Source organism: Syngnathus floridae, chromosome 16 (genome assembly GCF_059516105.1).
Source record: "Syngnathus floridae isolate MCC-2025c chromosome 16, RoL_Sflo_1.0, whole genome shotgun sequence".
NCBI classification, from domain to species: domain Eukaryota; kingdom Metazoa; phylum Chordata; class Actinopteri; order Syngnathiformes; family Syngnathidae; genus Syngnathus; species Syngnathus floridae.
The window spans coordinates 8089528-8107480 of record NC_142428.1 but is presented as its reverse complement, the minus strand read 5'-3'; the positions used below and the strand labels follow the sequence as shown (position 1 = coordinate 8107480).

Genomic DNA, 17953 nt, shown 5'->3' with positions numbered 1-17953 from the left:
CTTTTCTTTTTCCTTTTATATTTCACTGATATCTCTTTCTGTTTGTAAGCCTGAAATAAATAGATCAATCAATAATATTTTCATATTAAAAACGGAATTAAAGATGTTCAAGTCATATTCAGGTTAACACAACACTTATTTATAATTTGTATTCTGACCACACAATATTTTTTAAAGTGTGCTTACAAGGCTGTTGCAAAATTGTGGCTATTATCATAGCATCATTGTCTAGCTTATTAAAAAAAAAAAACGGAAGTTGTGGATTTCAACGTGTCAATATCTGGACCGCCATGATTACAAAGATAAACAGAACATTTTTAGACAGTCAATGTCTTTCCCGACACTTTTATCTGATGCAAAAATGCCTTTTCTTGTATTTCAATCCCATAAGCTTCCTTTTGCAATAGAAATCATTCACTGTAGTGAAGGAATTTAAGAGATGATTGAGGTGTGGAGAGTTATTTTCAGCAGAACACACTCTCACACATCATCTCCTGCCAGTTTTTGTAATGGAACAAGGCTCCATGCAGAGGAACAAGAGAATGCTAGCTGCCATTCTTCCATATTGGCTACAGGCCTAAAGAAATGAATGGAAAAATGGGAAACGGGGGGGTGGACGATGAATGAAAATTGCTAGCTTGGCTGCGTAGGTTTGTGGTCAGGAAAATAACTCTCGGTCCAGCTAGTGTGAATCTGTTTCTACTGGGAGACTTGATAAAACACACCACGTTTCACAGCATGATACACCTCGGTAATGTGCTTTTTCCAAATCATTGCTTTTTCCTCAGGATCACTTCTGCTCTTATCGCTGACTTCATCTCCTGCAGTCATTTCACGTATTTTTCTTAGGTGTCTCTGTTGTGTTTTCAACGCTGAAAGCATTTTTTTCTCCCTCTCACGTTCACCACAATTTCAATCATGCATTTTTGCCTCTTCAGTTGTTACTTTTCTTTTATGTAAAGATCTTTACTCCTGGGGGAGCGCTTGTGTTTGATTTTAGGGCAGCTTTAAAATATAGACATCGGGAAGAAAAATAAAATCAAATATTTTTACAGTGCAGCGTCCCATACTATATCCCAAATCTCACATATTGCATTGGAGCCCTGAAGGAAGATTTTAATTGCAGGACTGTAATCTTTTGACCGACTGACTATTGTTTCTTTGACACTGCCAGCAGTGTGTGGCAGATAAAGTGGCCCGACTATTGCAGCCAGCTAAAATATGAAATTGAAGGATTATAGTAAGTCCTAGCAGAGTGGTCGTGCTTTCCGCTGCTTCAACATCTCTCTAACTTTGACCTGATGTGAGTGGCTTTTATTTAAAACATTTTTTTTCCAGTGACATCTAATCAAGGTATGTGGCCTTACATTTTTAGTCTTCCTCAAGTTTAGGCTATTTCCTAAGTCATTTTCTAACAAATTAGCGGAAGGTCGTTTCCATGTCAATCCTTTTGATTCCTAACCACTGAGATGGATGGATGGATGGATGGATGGATGGATGGATGGATGGATGGATGGATGGATGGATGGATGGATGGATGGATGGATGGATGGATGGATAGTGATGTGATTATGCTTTCTCCATTTACTACCAGAAACAATCCAATCAACATTGATATTACAGTATTTTCCGCACTATAAGGTGCACTGGATTATAAGGCGCACCTTCAATGAGTTGCCCATATTAAAACTTTGTCCATATATAAGGCGCACCGGATTATAAGGCGCATAGAATAAATAACTCAACGTGGCTGAAACGTGAATGCATTCACAATATAGTAACACTCGAAATAGTGAAAACAATAACAATATATCCATAACTCAACGTTGCTCAGATGTTAATATCACACAACACACAAAATAAACACGTAAAGCTTACTTTAATAAATTAGTCCTCATCCACGAATCCATATTGGTCCATATATAAGGCGCACCGGATTATAAGGCGCACTGTCGGCTTTTGAGAAAATTTTAGGTTTTTAGGTGCGCCTTATAGTGCGGAAAATACGGTAGCTTATTTTGAAAAATCTACTATTTGCATGTTAAAGTCGAATTTTAACGTCTTTTTTGGTCATGTTGATTTCTATTTGTTGACTAAGAAAGTCCTCATCAAGATGCACACAGTTGCAGTCTTACTCAGGCAGCAGTCAGAGTTTGATTTGTCTCTCTTGTTCTTAGAGCTCCTTCGCCAAAGTACTGCATTATTGATTGAACCCCAAGTTCCCGTTTCTAAAACCGACTTTTCATGACAATTTCTCAGGAACGGGGAGCTGACCTTATAAAGACACATAAACTGACATGAATCACGTTTTGTGTGCATTTTCTTTTGTTATGTTATTTGTCCGTTTTTAACTATTACCACTACCATCCACTGTTATTTCTTTGGTCATTTTTCTGGATAGCCTATCCTCTTGTCAAAGACAACATCATAGGTAGTATTTATTGTTGTGGGAATGCAAATGCGCTTGTCACTGATTAATGCGGATGGGGTTAAGACAGCATAGTATGTAGTAATAGTATTTAACATGATGCATTATGATTCACTTTATTGAGATTAGAGGCAAATATAGAAAAGCTTTAAAATTAAGCCTCAATAGAGATTAGGAGGAAAATGTTTGTATTCTGCATAATACATAATCAAGTACATAATCAACACTCCTTACAACTTCATATCACATTTTGTTTTACATGACTTGTCAAAAAGGGAAGGCGGATTGAAGCAGTTTTGCTTATCTAGTCCCGTCCTGATTTCAACTAACTGGGAGTTTGATTACAGTTTGAATATTGCAAAGACGAGTTTTTTGAGTTATTTAGCTTAAATGTTCTTGTATTTCTCTGTCGAATAGTTCTGGACAAACTATACAGGTTTTGGAGCAACATAACCTAACAACAGTTAAGAGGAGAGGTAAAGATGACCCTTTCCCAGCTTGTTTGAAAGGCATCAAAATCAAAATGAGTAAATATTTGACGGGGAATAAAAACAGTTAAAGTTGAAAAGGATTGGCAAATTATTGTATTTTTTTTAAGGTTTATACAACTTAATTTACCCTTCATTGGAATTGTGGTTACTACATATTTGCTCATCAAACTATCCTAGTGATAGAGTGACACACAGAACAAATTAATGCTCTTCTATTAATTAGCCAAAGTCCAATTAACAGGTTGCTATTCATACAACACTCATGAAGTTCAACTAAACTGAAGACTGTGAAATTGGGAGTAACTTGAGACAAACAATCATGCTTTCATTATTGTTACGTTTGTGACATTTTTGTTTAGTGGTGTTCAGTGAGAAAGATTTGAGGAAATATTCCTAGAACAAATTCTGCGTGTAATTACTAAAAAATGAAATTACTTTGCGTCACTGTGTTTTGGTTTGTAATTTGTTTGTCAAACCCAAAAATGAGTCACCCTGTGTTTTGGCATTGTGTGTGTTTTGGGTAGAGAGTCAGATCAGATTGCTCACAGTTTCATGTTATCCGGCGTGATCCTCATGTCATCATGTTTTCTGCTGTTTGAGAACAGCTCATGAGTAGGCAAATATTCACAAGATTATCTGATGTTAGCAAGCCAGAAAAGAATCGCTTTAAAATGTAGGATTAGCGAGAACACAACGGTTTGTAGTGTGGCTGCAAACAGACGTGCTTTTTTTTTTTTTTTTTTTTGCTGTGAAGACCGCGCTTTTTGCAGTTAGATACAAATCCCATCTCAGAACGACATGCAGTTGTTTCCCCCTTGGTACATTAATATCCCTTGTCACAAGCTTAATCCTAAACAAACACACTGAAAGAAAATCCATCTCAAGAGCGTTTATGCATGATCTTTTTTTCACTCCGGGGCAGATGCAGGTTCATTAGACCTCCCGTAATTTTATGTATGAGCACTTTGTTTTAATTGTCCTCAGAGCGTCACATACAACCTCTAATTTGTCTTTCTGCTATTCACCAGATGTAAGGCTGAGTATGTGGAGGCAGAATTTTTCCTGCATAATAACAGTTCACAGTAATTACAGGAGTCAAATTGGAGCGTTTAGTGGCATCATTCCCCTTTTTAAAATTCTGAATGAGAAAAATCTATTTGATCCAATCAGGTGGTTCCTAAATGCATCCGCTTTATATCAGACATCCGTAGTGTATCGTAAGAATAACATGATTGATATTTGGCATCCGTCTCCATAATTCCTATCATAATACTCGGATTGAAAGTTGATTAATACCGGTTGTCTGGTATTAAGACTTTAAACCAAAGGGTGGATTATTTGTAACAGGAAATAACAACAAACACACACACACACACAGTGTCTATACAATGATAAGAACATAATCATTTTTTCAGACCAGTGACCTCCGAATGTTCACATTTATTGCAAATCTGCAGACACCTCAGCTTGTGAGCACGGACTGATATCGGATTTCAGTGAAAGCACTATCCTTCATCCATGGCGGTCTTTCGCTGAGTCTAGAGCTTGTTCCACAAATACCACTACATTTCCAGGAGTACGACATTCAGGATCTTTCACCCTCCAATGTGTCTCATTTCCCTTTCGCTATTCTGTTTTATGTGGCGGAAAATGATTGGTCACGTCTTGACATAACCTCGAGAGATAGGGGAGCCCCATTCAAAGTGCACCAACTCTGTTTCTTCAAAAGGAGAAGGTTTTCAAAGTATTCTTCCAGACTCATGGTGTCTTGGGTCAGCAGCACTCCATCTCCACTATAAATTGTGTTGGTGGTGCACTGCTTCACCAAATGGTGGACCAGAATTGCTCTTTTCGTAGAATAGTTCAACAAACTAGGTTTTCCCAGATGTGAACCCATCATCCTGGACGACTGTGGCGCTGTTTAACTAAGGGGCCCTGTGCTTACGTAACACATCCCATTTCCACAAGAAGCAAACAGAACAGTGGCAGCGGATGAGATGAGAGAAAGCAGATAAACGAAGAGCGCCATTAACCTTGCAGCCAACAGAGCCAGATATTCCCAGCACGCAGACATAGAATTAAATTAGCTCCCAATTTGATTTGTTTGTTAGACTTATATTTCCTCTTGGATACATTTGATGTCTTACTGGTTTGAACTGAAATGATATTTTGCAGATGCTTCACTGTTGATAGTCGAAGGTGGGGGTCGAGCTGGAGTTGACTCGAGTCACCGATTTTATTACCGATTTGGCATTCATGAGACGGTTTTAGCTTGAACTCGGTTGACAAGTTATTTTTTTGCACATTGGAAAAACATTTGTTTTTTGACATAGTGTGCCTTTGTTTTTGAAAGTATTTTTTTGTGTGTTGCCACCACTAGGCTATGAGACAAGGGCAGAAGCTGCCTTATTGAGCAAATGTCATGGAGGAAGCTCTAAATATGAAAACATTTGGATTCAAGGATTATCTTTTTGATGAAATCAGGAAAAAGACAATAGCAACATGCAACATTTGCAACTCAAAGGTAAGAGACAACATCTATAATGTTTATCTTCATCTGTCAGACAGCTTGCCTTTAAAACTGTGATGCTAAAATAGCTAAGTTAACTTTAGCACACCAGTCAGGTTTACTTAACTTTCAATTTCATGAAACTCTAGGATGGATATTGCTACACAGATAAATCTGGTCAAAGTACGGCCCGCGGGCCACACTTGGCCCTCCCACAGTCTCTGATCGGCCCTTACAGTGACCATGAAGTACAAATAAAAAAAATATGAGGTACTTAGATGTTGAATACTGGTGGAATCGAGGAAGGGAGCAATAACTCTGGCATATTATTATTATTGAATATCTGAATATCCAGAAGCGTTTGCTTGTATCTCTGATACTTGACCAATACTTTGTTGGTTTGTCGGTTTGACATTTGAATGTGAATAATATATGAAAATAAGTTGCTCCTGCTTGACTGCCCTCAGTGTCTTGTTAAAAATGCTCATCTTTTTCTTAACCTGTGGATGACATGAAACGGCATCAGTATTATCCATGTGGCCACTGAAGGAGGAATGAATTTTTTCCAATAGTCTCATAAATCTCTGTTCTACCTGGTTGAACAAGAGGATGTCTGGAGCCCGGCCGGCTGGCCGTCTCTCTTGGCCGTCATTATAGATCTAGATTGACAGCTACTCCATCGTGTCTGCCACTGTTAATCACTGAAGGATTCGGGCTGCGGGCAAGCAGCTCTGACAAGCGACCTTGAGTCCTGCTTGGACCTAGGGACTACAAGTAAAGCCTGCTTCCTTGTTAGAGAAAGTGAAGTCATCCTCAGTCAGTTGCTCAAAAATGCTTCGTAAAAGACTACAATACAAAATCGTTTTTCCCTCATGAAATGTTTTGCCCATATCTTCTGGAGATGAAGTTTTGTAGTCGCCCTCTCGTACTGGTTCTACCCCGAACCAGCATGGTTCCACCCAAAATGTGGTCACTTTTCTAACACTTTTTTGAGGCTGGACGCTGACAAGGACAAGTTTTTTGACCTGGTTCTTGAACGCAGGACAAGGAGGGCCATGACGTCATCTGATTGGCTGACAGATGTAGCCCCCTCTCATAATATATAATAATAATAATAATAATAATAATAATAATAACAATCAGCATAATAAAAATAATCAGCATAATAATAATGATAATAATAATGACAATCAGCATAATAATAATAATAATAATAATAATAATCAGCATAATAATAATAATAATTAATGATAATAATAATGACAATAAGCATAATAATAATAGTAATAATAATAATCAGCATAATAATAATAATAATTAATGATAATAATAATGACAATCAGCATAATAATAATAATCAGCATCATAATCCTAATAATAATTGGTTGGGGTTCAGTACCCTTTAAATTCACATTCTGAATTTAAATTTGCCACTGACGACACAAATGAGGAATAACACTACTCTACTGGGTGCTATAAATGTAATAGAACAGACATCTCACGCTTTCTTGCTCATTTTATGTACTCTGTCTCACGCCACCTCACCACATAACTCTCCATCTGTTCAAAAAAAAAAAAAAAGACTGAAGTGAAAGTCCAGAATCCACAGTTTAGCTCCAGCCAGGCTGTGGGAACCAGCCGCGGCAAATGTGTGTGTTGTCTGCCTCTCCTCTCTCTTGCTGCACCGCCACTCTGCTGTGCTGCAGTGGATGCTCCAAACAGTGCGCTTGCAACTCATCACGGCGGCAGCGGTCGCAGCATCTCACTGACATTTAACCGCCGTTCTAACACTCTTGGCTTTACCGTCACTACTTATGATCAGTGTGTCTGAATAAATGTAAGGGCAAGTCATAGGGACGACTGCATACAGGTGGAGAGCTCAGGAAGTCTATACTTCAGTGTACCTTGCGCATGACTGTGTGATTTTCTCCTGTCTTCGGTGGCAAATCAGCTTGTGCTCTTAGATGCCTCCTGCTTGTAGACACTTGGCCAGGTAAGTTAGTTATCTGATCATCATGTCTTTTACTCCGCATGTCATGGTTTGTAGTAGAGCGTTTTTGCAGTGCTTTTTGTTTTTTTATATTTTGACGGAAGTTCAAGGATTCATATATGGCAAACAGACGTTATTGATATGTGCCTGTATGATAACATAACCACACTTTAGATTTTCTCACGAGCCCTGAGAATAAATTCAGTTTGACTGCAGCAACTTGATATCCTCATGCAGAAATGAGAGTTGCTGTATGCAGAATTCATAATGTGTACACATTTTCATCTGTAGGGCAAAATACAAATGCATTTACTGAGGTATGACGTTTTGTTTGATTCTGTGATTCTGCAAGTGTGTTGCTGTGAGGCATTGTTGCACCATCTACATGCATGCATGCGAGGAAATACTGTCTGAACTTGGAGGGTTGTGCGCAATTCAATGTAAACTGTCATTTGCGTGGGATGTAAGCGTGCCATTTGATGCTTAGTCTCTTTTCGTGTGTGAACTGTATGTCAACTGGCTCTGAGGCGGAGAGCGAGAGAGCAAGAACGCAAGGTTACTTTCAGGAAATTATCTTCAGTGCTTCGTCGGGTATTAGCTGTCATGAGTTTGTGTGTGGAGTTATAGGTTTGGGGGTATTTAGTTTTTTGGTGTAAGTCATCCCACTTTTAGCCCAGCACTGAGCACCCTGTTGGAGGAGATGCTTGGGGGTCCTCCTTGTCCATTGCTGCACTGCAGACAGTCTCTCTCCCGCCCAGGTTGCTACGTGCTACTTTACTTCAATCCAGACAGCGTAGGCTTGGAGAGGCTCTTCATCTATCTCACAGTCGCATTTGAACAGATGGTTGTAGCCGAGTACCTCCCAGCAGTCGACTCCATGGTGTATTTGGAAGTGCAGGTGGCCGTATCGGTTGGGAGTTTTGAGTTTGCCATTACCATTGCTTAGATGAGTAAGTCTGTAAGACTGCCTTGCTGACAACTCAGGGGTCTCTTGATACTCGAAATGAACATCGGATTTCCCGCAATGTTGTTTGGATTCACCAAATGGTTTGCTGTCATCTATCCTTGGGGCCTCCTCCTACTTTCCTGCTGCTGTGTTTCACACCGACTGTGTGTTATGTTGCCATGAGGCTAGATCCTGTATTAAGACTGTGAGAGTCCATATACAAAACAGCATGTGGACGCTTTTAGAAGAGGCATTGCAGAAAAGCATCTTATGTGCTTTCTCACATGATGCAAGGCCTTGTGGCGGCGTACTTGAATTTGTAAAATATGACTATTGCACTACTAAAAGAGTCAAAGACCATCTGTGGTTCACATTCATAATTCACAGATTGTACACCAAGAATGAATGTGTGGTATCGGAATACCTGTTTTTATCTCAAGTACTTGTGACATAATGAAACACTGTGTCGTCCAATAAATAAACTGAAGACGTTTTATGTGTCCTGATGTCGACATATAAAGGCCATTCACTTCTTGAGGGCCAAAACTGACATATGCCTGATGGTGCTTATCTCAAAGCAACTCTTTGATTATGAAGAGCTTTACTATCATTTTAACAGCCTCTATAAATAAGGATTTCCAGGCCTTGGGAGCACCACAGACATTTTGAAACAAATGACTGAAAACAAAACTAATCTCCTCACCACACTCCTGCAACTGCCTTCCTGTTTATCTGTCAAGACCAGGCACTTCTTTCCTCACAATAATCCTTTTAAACAAAGTTTAACAAACTTCCCTGGCTGTTCTATTAGCGGGCCCATATGCATTGTTATTGCACAAGTGTGGCAACTTTGTGCTTTTCCGCAGTGTCACCATCCTAAATGAATTCAGCTTAGGAAGCTGCATGTTTAAAGATATGAGAGTAACAATGCCGCTGATGATCAAAAGACAATACCGCTTGTCCTTTCTGGCAAAAACAGTCGGCTCAGATTGCCCTTGCAGCCATAACCTTTGAGGTTTTTTTTTTTTTTGCATAAGACTTGTGGCATTTTTGCACAAAACTCATTAACAGGAATTGATGACTCTAAATTGTCTAATGGTTGTCTATTGAAGTTCCCTGCCCCTCGCCTAAAGTCAGCCAGAATAGCTAATGGGGACCATTACGGAAAACTCTGGATGAATAATGTGTTACGTGGTGTTACGAGAACTAATGGCACACGGCGTTTGATATTTTTAGGTTGGTATTTCTCAGTTAAGAATTTTCTTTTCCAAAATTACATTGTTCAAAAATGCAATTTTTCCAAATATTTCAAAATGCAAATTCATTCATTCATTGCATTAACTTTCCATTAACTTGGCTGACAATAACAGGATAGAAATTAGTCTCATCATCTCCGATGCTTTCAAAAACCTGATTGGGGATCAGAGTGCAACAAGAGCGGGACGAATACATCTGTTGAAGCACAGCGAATGATGCTGTCACATTCACTTCTTAAACAAGATGAATGACTCACGAGTGTCGTTTGAATTTGATTGCGCCAACAGCTGGCTTTCATAATGTGTTTTTCTTAGCTTTGATTCGATTAGCGTGTTTGTCATGGTTTGTTACATAGTGACCTTGCGATATTTCCCCTTATTTGTTTTGGGAATTTAGGTCGGTGTTTACCAGAGTGACTACTGCACTGCAATACGGATGTAAACATACAAAGATTTAAGACTTGTTGTGACACCAACAGTCATGGTCACTCGAACCCCGAGGTTAGTAAACAATTAAAGCGGCTGTCAAATATCTTGTCATCATTTCGCATCTTGACATGAAGCTCTTGCTGTGAAAGCATGTGTGAAATATTGCCACAGGCAGATTGCAAAGTTTAATTTCCATCATTTTATATGACTCGGTGAGAGCAACAAAGGGAACAATTTAGCCAAAGTGGGTAAGAGGTTTTGACATTTGTTCTGCCTGAGTTTGAATGTTGGATGTGATGTGATTTTGAATTGTTAGAGGAACACGTAAGCTTTTAAGAGCGGAATGACGGGAAGGAGAGGGGACTAATTTGCTTAGCCAACAGTTGTGAAGTACTTGTGAATACAAATGCGAGTAGTGGCAAATGTGCATTTAGTAACCAACAAAATCATGGTCACATTTAAAAGAAAGCAAATCTCAAATAGGTGGTGACTCATCTTTAAGTCGCTGAACCACTGCAAGGGCAAATTGTTGCCCTTCTGCTGAATGTTATATTCCCCGTAAACATATCGGAATGAATTAATCCAGGATATAATCAATATTATGTTATATTTTAGACCAAAGTAATTTGAATTTTTTTTTTTATTAAGATATTCCATCATATAGAGAGCCTAATGTGTGCAGAGATGCCACAACAGGGCAAGCAAACTATTGGCTCAGAGCTGGAGCAAGGCCTCAAGAGATTGCTGACGAAGCACTGACGCTGCAGTTAAAGCATGTTTCCGTAGGGAGTCACCCGAACAGCGCCCCCTAGTGGGCCCTGAGCGATGGCAGCTATTGATCCATTGGAATACACCTAAAATAAAGCACAGTGACGCAAATACAACTCAAGGCACACAAAATAGAAGAAAAGATGAGATGAGGATGAAAAGAAAGCATGAATAAATGTTGAATGTGGGCCTTTGTGGTTTATAATCCCTTGTGATCCACAGGGAGGTCTCGAAATGCCCCTCAGGTGGCCATGATAACCGATCCCAAACATGCAGAGACTTGTCAAATTTTTTGACATGAATGAGTTTTGAATGACAACTGACATTTTGCGAGGGGTAACACTCGTTCTCATTTCTTTGCATGACATGAGATGAACACAGATGGTGGCGCAGCATGTTGCCAAAATTGAATGGTCAGTCGAGCCACAGTCGGCTGCAGCATCTCACCCACTGGCAGTGATCAGCCGCTGGTGTCAAAAGTGTCATTTTAGAGCGTTTGTGATGTGTCAGTTACGCTCATGAGACCGTGTGAAGCACAAACGATTGTCAGCCGCGCTCTGTCTGTTGGGTTAATGCTTTTGACTTCAATCAGTGTCCAACTGACTGCATCGACTTTTCCTCGTTGGAAAATATTCCCAAAACCCGAGCGCACACGCACAAGCATTTGGAGGCCATTAAAAAGTTGAATCAAAGCAAGGTTCTCTCCTAATACAACCTGTTCTCACCAAAATTGCGTAAGAAAATCTCTAAAACACCACAAAATGGTTTATTATAATGGTGGGGCAATTATCACAATATCAATACACAAAACCGTTAGTACGAGCCTGTGTGAACATTTTATAGCTCACCCACGACCCAAACGAGGAATCTAAATGATAAATAATATTCTGTATAAAAATGGATGGCTGTTGTACCAACTTTTCCATCAAATGAGTGAGTGAGAATTTGGATTGTAGTCAGGTTTCCTGGCACCATCATGATGACCATAAATTACTCATTAAATAGTATTTCTCATTTTTGACAGTGAAGTGGTTGCTTCCAAGTAATATTTTTCTTCATATGGCACCCACAGTTTCGAGTTTAACATTTTAACATGAATCAGAATAGACACTGCCACACTCAATAAAACTTTATAGATACAAACCACAAAATTATAATCGGTGAGATCCCTGTGTAAAAATGTTTATGTGGTGTAGCAAATTTTGAAGTATTAGAATGGAGGTGTCTGCTTTCTCATAACTGAAGCCTTCTGCTTTTTTTTTAAAGAAGGAATTTGATGTTGAATTCCAAAGGTCAACGAGACTAAAATGTGAAATAAATGTTCCGCCTGTGAACAAGTTCCTGAGCAGAGTTCATAAGTAAATAAAGAAATAATTTTTACCTTTACCTCTTTATTTTTTCTTTTTAGAATATGTTTGTTTTTCTTTTACAAATATAAATAAATAAGACTAAACTTATTATCATAAATCCCACTTTTCAGCTGTATGGTTGGTTACTGCACCATTTTTTCATTAACCTAAGGACAACTGATTATTTAGTTCCCTGTTTATAACAATGTGGATTTTTCTCGCAAACTAACCACCAACTTCATAATTTATTGAAGTATTGTACCTTCCAATGTAATAATTTTAGTACGTAAACTCAAAGCATACTCTCAATATCTTTTCGCTATGTTCTCCCCTGCTTCGCTTCCTGGCCCTTTTTTTTATATGGTGCTTTAATGGACTCTGTTAATGACTAAATGTTAAAAAGATATTACAAACGATAAAAAAGCAATAATGATGCACATAGTGTTAAACAGTACCTCTGATGTTTAAAATCTGAGATTTTTTTTAATCTTTTTTTTAAAAGCAGATTTTGCGTTGGAGCTCCTGTATTGGCTTTGATTCGATGTGATGTGCGGTCAATTGAGTTATTTTAGTGGCTGTATTATTTTAGCGATAAATGGTGTTTAATTATTTTAATGATGCGGTTATTTAAAAAAAACACGGCATGAGAAGAAGACCTTGGAGGAGAAATGTTGATACTGCTATGTGGCAAAGGAGGCTCGGCTAATATTAGGCACCGGTGGTCTGCAATATCTACTTTATAGAGTGTTTGATACAGCGCAAGCCCTGGCCCAACTCAATTTTATTGACCCCATCCTGTCATTAAGACCGCCACTCCACATCTCTTTTCTTTTGAAAGGTTTCAAATCCTATGTTTGACACCGCATCACAGGGCCTTGCTCCCTTAGTTGCCATGGAGACAGCACCTCTTGTCAGCAGAGCTGCAGTCATTTTTGTGTCTTTGCATAAACCCCCACCTATCCAAATTTTGCCTGGTGTTGGGAAATCACCCATGCCAGCGGTTTACGTGGGCGGACAGACAAGCACATATGCATGTTTTTGCAGTGGTGGGCGAGTGGGAGCGGAAAGGAGGAAGATCAAAACAAGTTGGGAGGTTTGGGGATGAGGGGACGGATGGAGGGGATATCACGTGAGTGCTGTTTATTTTTTTTCCCCTTTAATCTGAGTTCTGCAATTTAATGAGAGACTTATTTTCTTTTACGACTGACTCGTGAACTGGCTCTGGCGTTGCAAACGGCTGGATTTTTTTTCCCCCTCAACCTCCATATTCTGCTGCTTGGCCAGTTAATGTTTGGGAATAATGACCCCAATTCCGTCTTTTCTATCACATTGCATCACAAGTATTAATAAATTACAACCTACTTGGTCACTTCATTCGAAAATTGTCATATTTTTACTTTGCACCATTCTCTGCAGTGACCTAAAAAAAGAAACCTAACCGTTTTGTTATCCTCTCATATTTGTCTCTTGTTTTATTCCCGTATTCATGGTCTCGTTTTACCAACAATCTTATTTCCTGCAGGAGCTGAGTCAAAGTCGAAAGTGACTGAGATTCGGAATGCATTAACATAATGCTTACTCAGAGATTCCTCATAAGTCTACTAATTATGCGGCACGCAACAATGATTCACCAAATAGGCTTGATGTTAGAAGCAGTGAAGAGCTAAAATTGGAAAAGATTTACTGACACAGTGAGTTGCCGTGATGGCTTGCATTGTCAAAACAAAATGTTTAGTCTGGAAGAGTTAAAAAAAAAAGTATTGATTTAAAAAGACTAACAGCATAGAAAACAGTGGAAAATTACACCGTGTTATCGTTAAAGCAACTTTAATTTGTCAACTTAGGCAAATGTGGTTATTTAGCATGCAGTTAGGGGAGAAACATTTACTTACTTCTTAGCCCATTCCCAATTTTTTTTTGTCTTCAATTGTGAGTTGCTAATTGTCTGTTTGCTTTTATATGCTCAGCATTTTTTTTTCGGCTGAAAACAGCTGCTGGAACTGCTACAAACGGCATCGAGGCCACTGAAAGTGAAGCAAAACAGCAAAGTTGCTGGTTGACAGAAAAGCAAAAAGCTGAGTAAAACTGCAGAGTCTTGCCGTTAATTCTGTGGAGTGCATCATAAATCAAACCCTAAACATTTTTTACTAGGTATTTATCTCATACTTTATTTGCACCCATAAAACGACCACTTATTGGAATTTGGCCTTGGAAGTTTGAATAATTTGAATAATTTGAAACCCCATGCCAGATGTGTAGTTAAGTCCCAATTGAAGCCTGACCAAATTTAGAATTTTTGTCGGATTGGTATCATTAAGTACTGGTGGCTGGTCAATATTAAGCAGACAATCGTTCACGCTCAAATTTTACACCATCACAGCATGGGAACCGACCCAACACTGCTTTTACAGACATCAAGCAGAGGAACCACCGATTACCACTTGTGTGAAAAAATGATTTGACTAGTAAATTGTAGAATCTTGATCCAAGCAGTGGAACTGGTCATCATGACTGTGAGATATATTCCAGTGCAGACACGGCTGTCACCGAGTTTTATGACGTGTAGTGAATGAAGATGCAGAGACCTGCGACGGGCGAACGTGACCTCCAATGAGAAGAAGACTCACTCTGCTCCCTCCAGGCAAGATACCATGGGAGATGGGTTCAAAAGGTGCAAGCTCGGCCGTGGCAAATATGAGTCATCGCGGCTTTGAGAATTAACAAAGAGAATGATGAAGTCAGACCAGTGAGGAAATTTGTCAAGGGGCTGAAAGTGGAAAGATGACGGTAGCGGCAGCGGAAGCAAAAATTGGTTGTGGATAGTTTTGCATTGAACTGAAGCCCTTGAAGATGTCAAGTTGGCTTTGCCCCAGCTACTCTTACATTTTTACAGGTTTATAAGCAAATACTTTTCTCCATCATAACCAAGAATATTTTTCAAATGCCATATTTTTTCTTTTACTCTTAGGGTGCACTAACAGCAAGGTAGTTCAGTGGATTTTATTCTATTTTGTGACTTTCACTTTATTCAAATTATGCAAGCCAGAATTTATGATTACACAAATGCTCCGTTGTATGTAGTATTACCTCATTTACATGAAACAAGTACACAGTTTAGTTTCAGTGGTAGTCATAAAAGTAAACATGTAACATTTCAATCTGCTGCACAGGTTAACGTTTTTCATGATTTAACTGTCTTTAGTGGCTCTGTATTTTTTGATGTGCAACATGATCTTCCTTTATACCAATTACCACCATTCATTCATATAACAACTCTTCACTCTCTGTGAAATAATTACTTCTAGGACTCTGTACAATAATGTTAGAGTGTCCTTATTACATGCATTATGTTAAATCAATATGCATTTAGCATATCTACTATATACTGTATACGCTGTTATTATCTGCTTATTATAACGCTCAATTTGCACTAATGCTAATAACATTGAATATGGGACTACACTACAGAATGTAAAGAGAACATTTACTACATAAGTTAACAGCTTTAATTATTTTAAAGTCTCTAATTCCCCTTCACATTTTAATGCACTTTTTATTCATACATATGCATACCAGTCGGCATATTATACTCTGTACACATTCAGCATATTATATTTCATACTTATTTGGATGGATAGTTTTTATACTGCTCAATATAATGATTATCATACAGTGACAAGGGGGTTTGTGGATTATTTTGAGTATTACGATAAATAGAGTACAGCACTGCTTGGTGGAATTTCAGCCACTTCGAAAACAGCTTTGAACCTCCTACTATTGCTCACCAGATGACGCAGTCAGTCACCACTAGAATGCAATTACACCCACTCCCCTACTGCTTGACTATTAATAGCCGCAGATAAATCATCAATGTGACATTCTCATGACATGCCAAAATTTTAATCAAATGATTTGGCAGCATAGTGGCGCACTAGTTATCACCTTGCTTCTTGGCGAAAAGTTTCAGCTTTGGGAACACTTGGCTTTAAGTTCGACAGCCCAAAAAACAGATACATCCGCTTCACTGACGACTCGCTGAGAATGTGAGTGTGAATGGATGTCTGTCGCCATGTGTCAGCACTGTGATTGCCAGGTGATAAATCTAGTGAGCGTCTCCTTATGGCCTTATTCAGCTGGGATAGGCTCGAGTTTCCAGGTGACTGCAGGTGAATTTGGCATGAGTGTGGTCTGACGTGAAAGAAATGTGATAGAAATGTGAGAAATAGTAGTACCGTATTTTCCGCACTATAAGGTGCACCGGATTATAAGGCGCCCCTTCAATGAATGGCCCATTTTAAAACGTTGTCCATATATAAGGTGCACCGGATTATGAGGCGCATAGAATAAATAACTCAACGTTGTTCAAACGTTAATGCAATCACAATATAGTAACACTCGACATAGTGTAAACAATATATCAATAACTCAACGTTGCTCAAACGTTAATATCACACAACACACAAAATAAACACGTAAAGCTTACTTTAATAAATTAGTCCTCATCCACGAATCCATTTTGGTCCATATATAAGGCAAACCGGATTATAAGGCGCACGGTCGGCTTTTGAGATGTTTAGATCACGCCCATTTCACATTTGCTCCTCAGTGTGGTCTCAGTATAAATCCAACACCCTTGGGAGAATATGACGCTGACCTAACAGCCCCATCAGTGTGATGATGCAACAAACACAAGCACGTCCTCTCTCCTGCCCTCCCCCTTTTCACTGCTGATCTTAGGCTGCTCAAGCCAGAATCCTGCTGAGTGGTAAGGAGCAGGGTCATCGGGCCAGGTGGTGCTGCTGTGATACCCGCTGAGCAGCACATGTTTGACATTATCACCTACAGACATAACGATAGATTAGCAGCGTTGCATCATTAATCAATGTGCTAGTTTTTTTAAGGATAATAGAGATGGGACGAGACACAAATCGCACGAGATGATGGCTCATGAGATCGAGTTCACGAGAACGAGATGAAATGAGATTTTTACAACAAAATATAATATATAATAATATATAATAATAATATATATAATATAATAATGTATAATATATGTATATATATATATATATGTATATAATATATATAATATAATAATAATAATAACATAAAATAATAAAATAATGCCTACTATACATTTTCTAGTTTTCAAAAACATTTTTAAAGCAGACTGTAAGAAAAAGAATGATCTAGCTCTAAAGTGCAAATGTGAACATAAATAGGAGGGTCACTTTTGTTACAGGCTAATTTTTCAAATGCAGCTAAGATGTTCCCTCATACTGAATAGCCGAAAAAAATAGAATTACTTTATTTTTTAAGTGCCAGACATCAAAAAAAATAAAGTAAGCATCAATGCAAATAATCACTACATTAGTGACCTTCCATGTGTGCATGTATAGTTTCACAGAGATGCGCAAGCTAACACTTTTTAAAAAGAGTGGCTTGCCCTGTTGTGGTCATGAACATAGCTAAATTGATTCGCCGCCAATCAAAAGTGCTTCTCTCATTCCCTGAGGTGTACTAATAGTCCTTGACATGACGGATGAAGAAACTGATATGCTTGAGTCTAGCAGAAAGTCATATAATATAATCCAACTAAGAAAATTTGTAATTACTACACTTGCGATTACATTAAAAAAGTGTGTTGATGTGATCGAACATATTTTTTTATATTATTGAAATTAATAGTGGTATTTAAAATGAATGAACACTGATAGAAACATTATACACGCTGTCCCTTTAATAATTTATTCTTCCAGTCTTTTTTCTTTCACAAATGGTTTACAC

At 38.5% G+C, this 17953-nt stretch overlaps 1 protein-coding gene across 5 annotated transcripts in view; it reads left to right on the top strand.

Moving 5' to 3' along the window:
• The window catches only part of dlgap2a (discs, large (Drosophila) homolog-associated protein 2a), a 96525-nt gene that overhangs the window by 14488 nt on the left and 64084 nt on the right, over nt 1-17953 (top strand). For 3 of the 5 annotated variants that reach the window (XM_088400639.1, XM_088400641.1, XM_088400640.1), the window contains exon 1: nt 6969-7421. Coding sequence is in view for 2 of the 5 variants with exons in the window: in XM_088400635.1 (XP_088256761.1) it covers nt 5422-5443 (22 nt within the window). In the remaining 3 variants the exon portion in view is untranslated. Of the gene's footprint in view, nt 1-5299; nt 5444-6968; nt 7422-17953 lie in introns of those variants that run through there. The other 2 variants (XM_088400635.1, XM_088400634.1) reach the window with 1 other exon arrangement.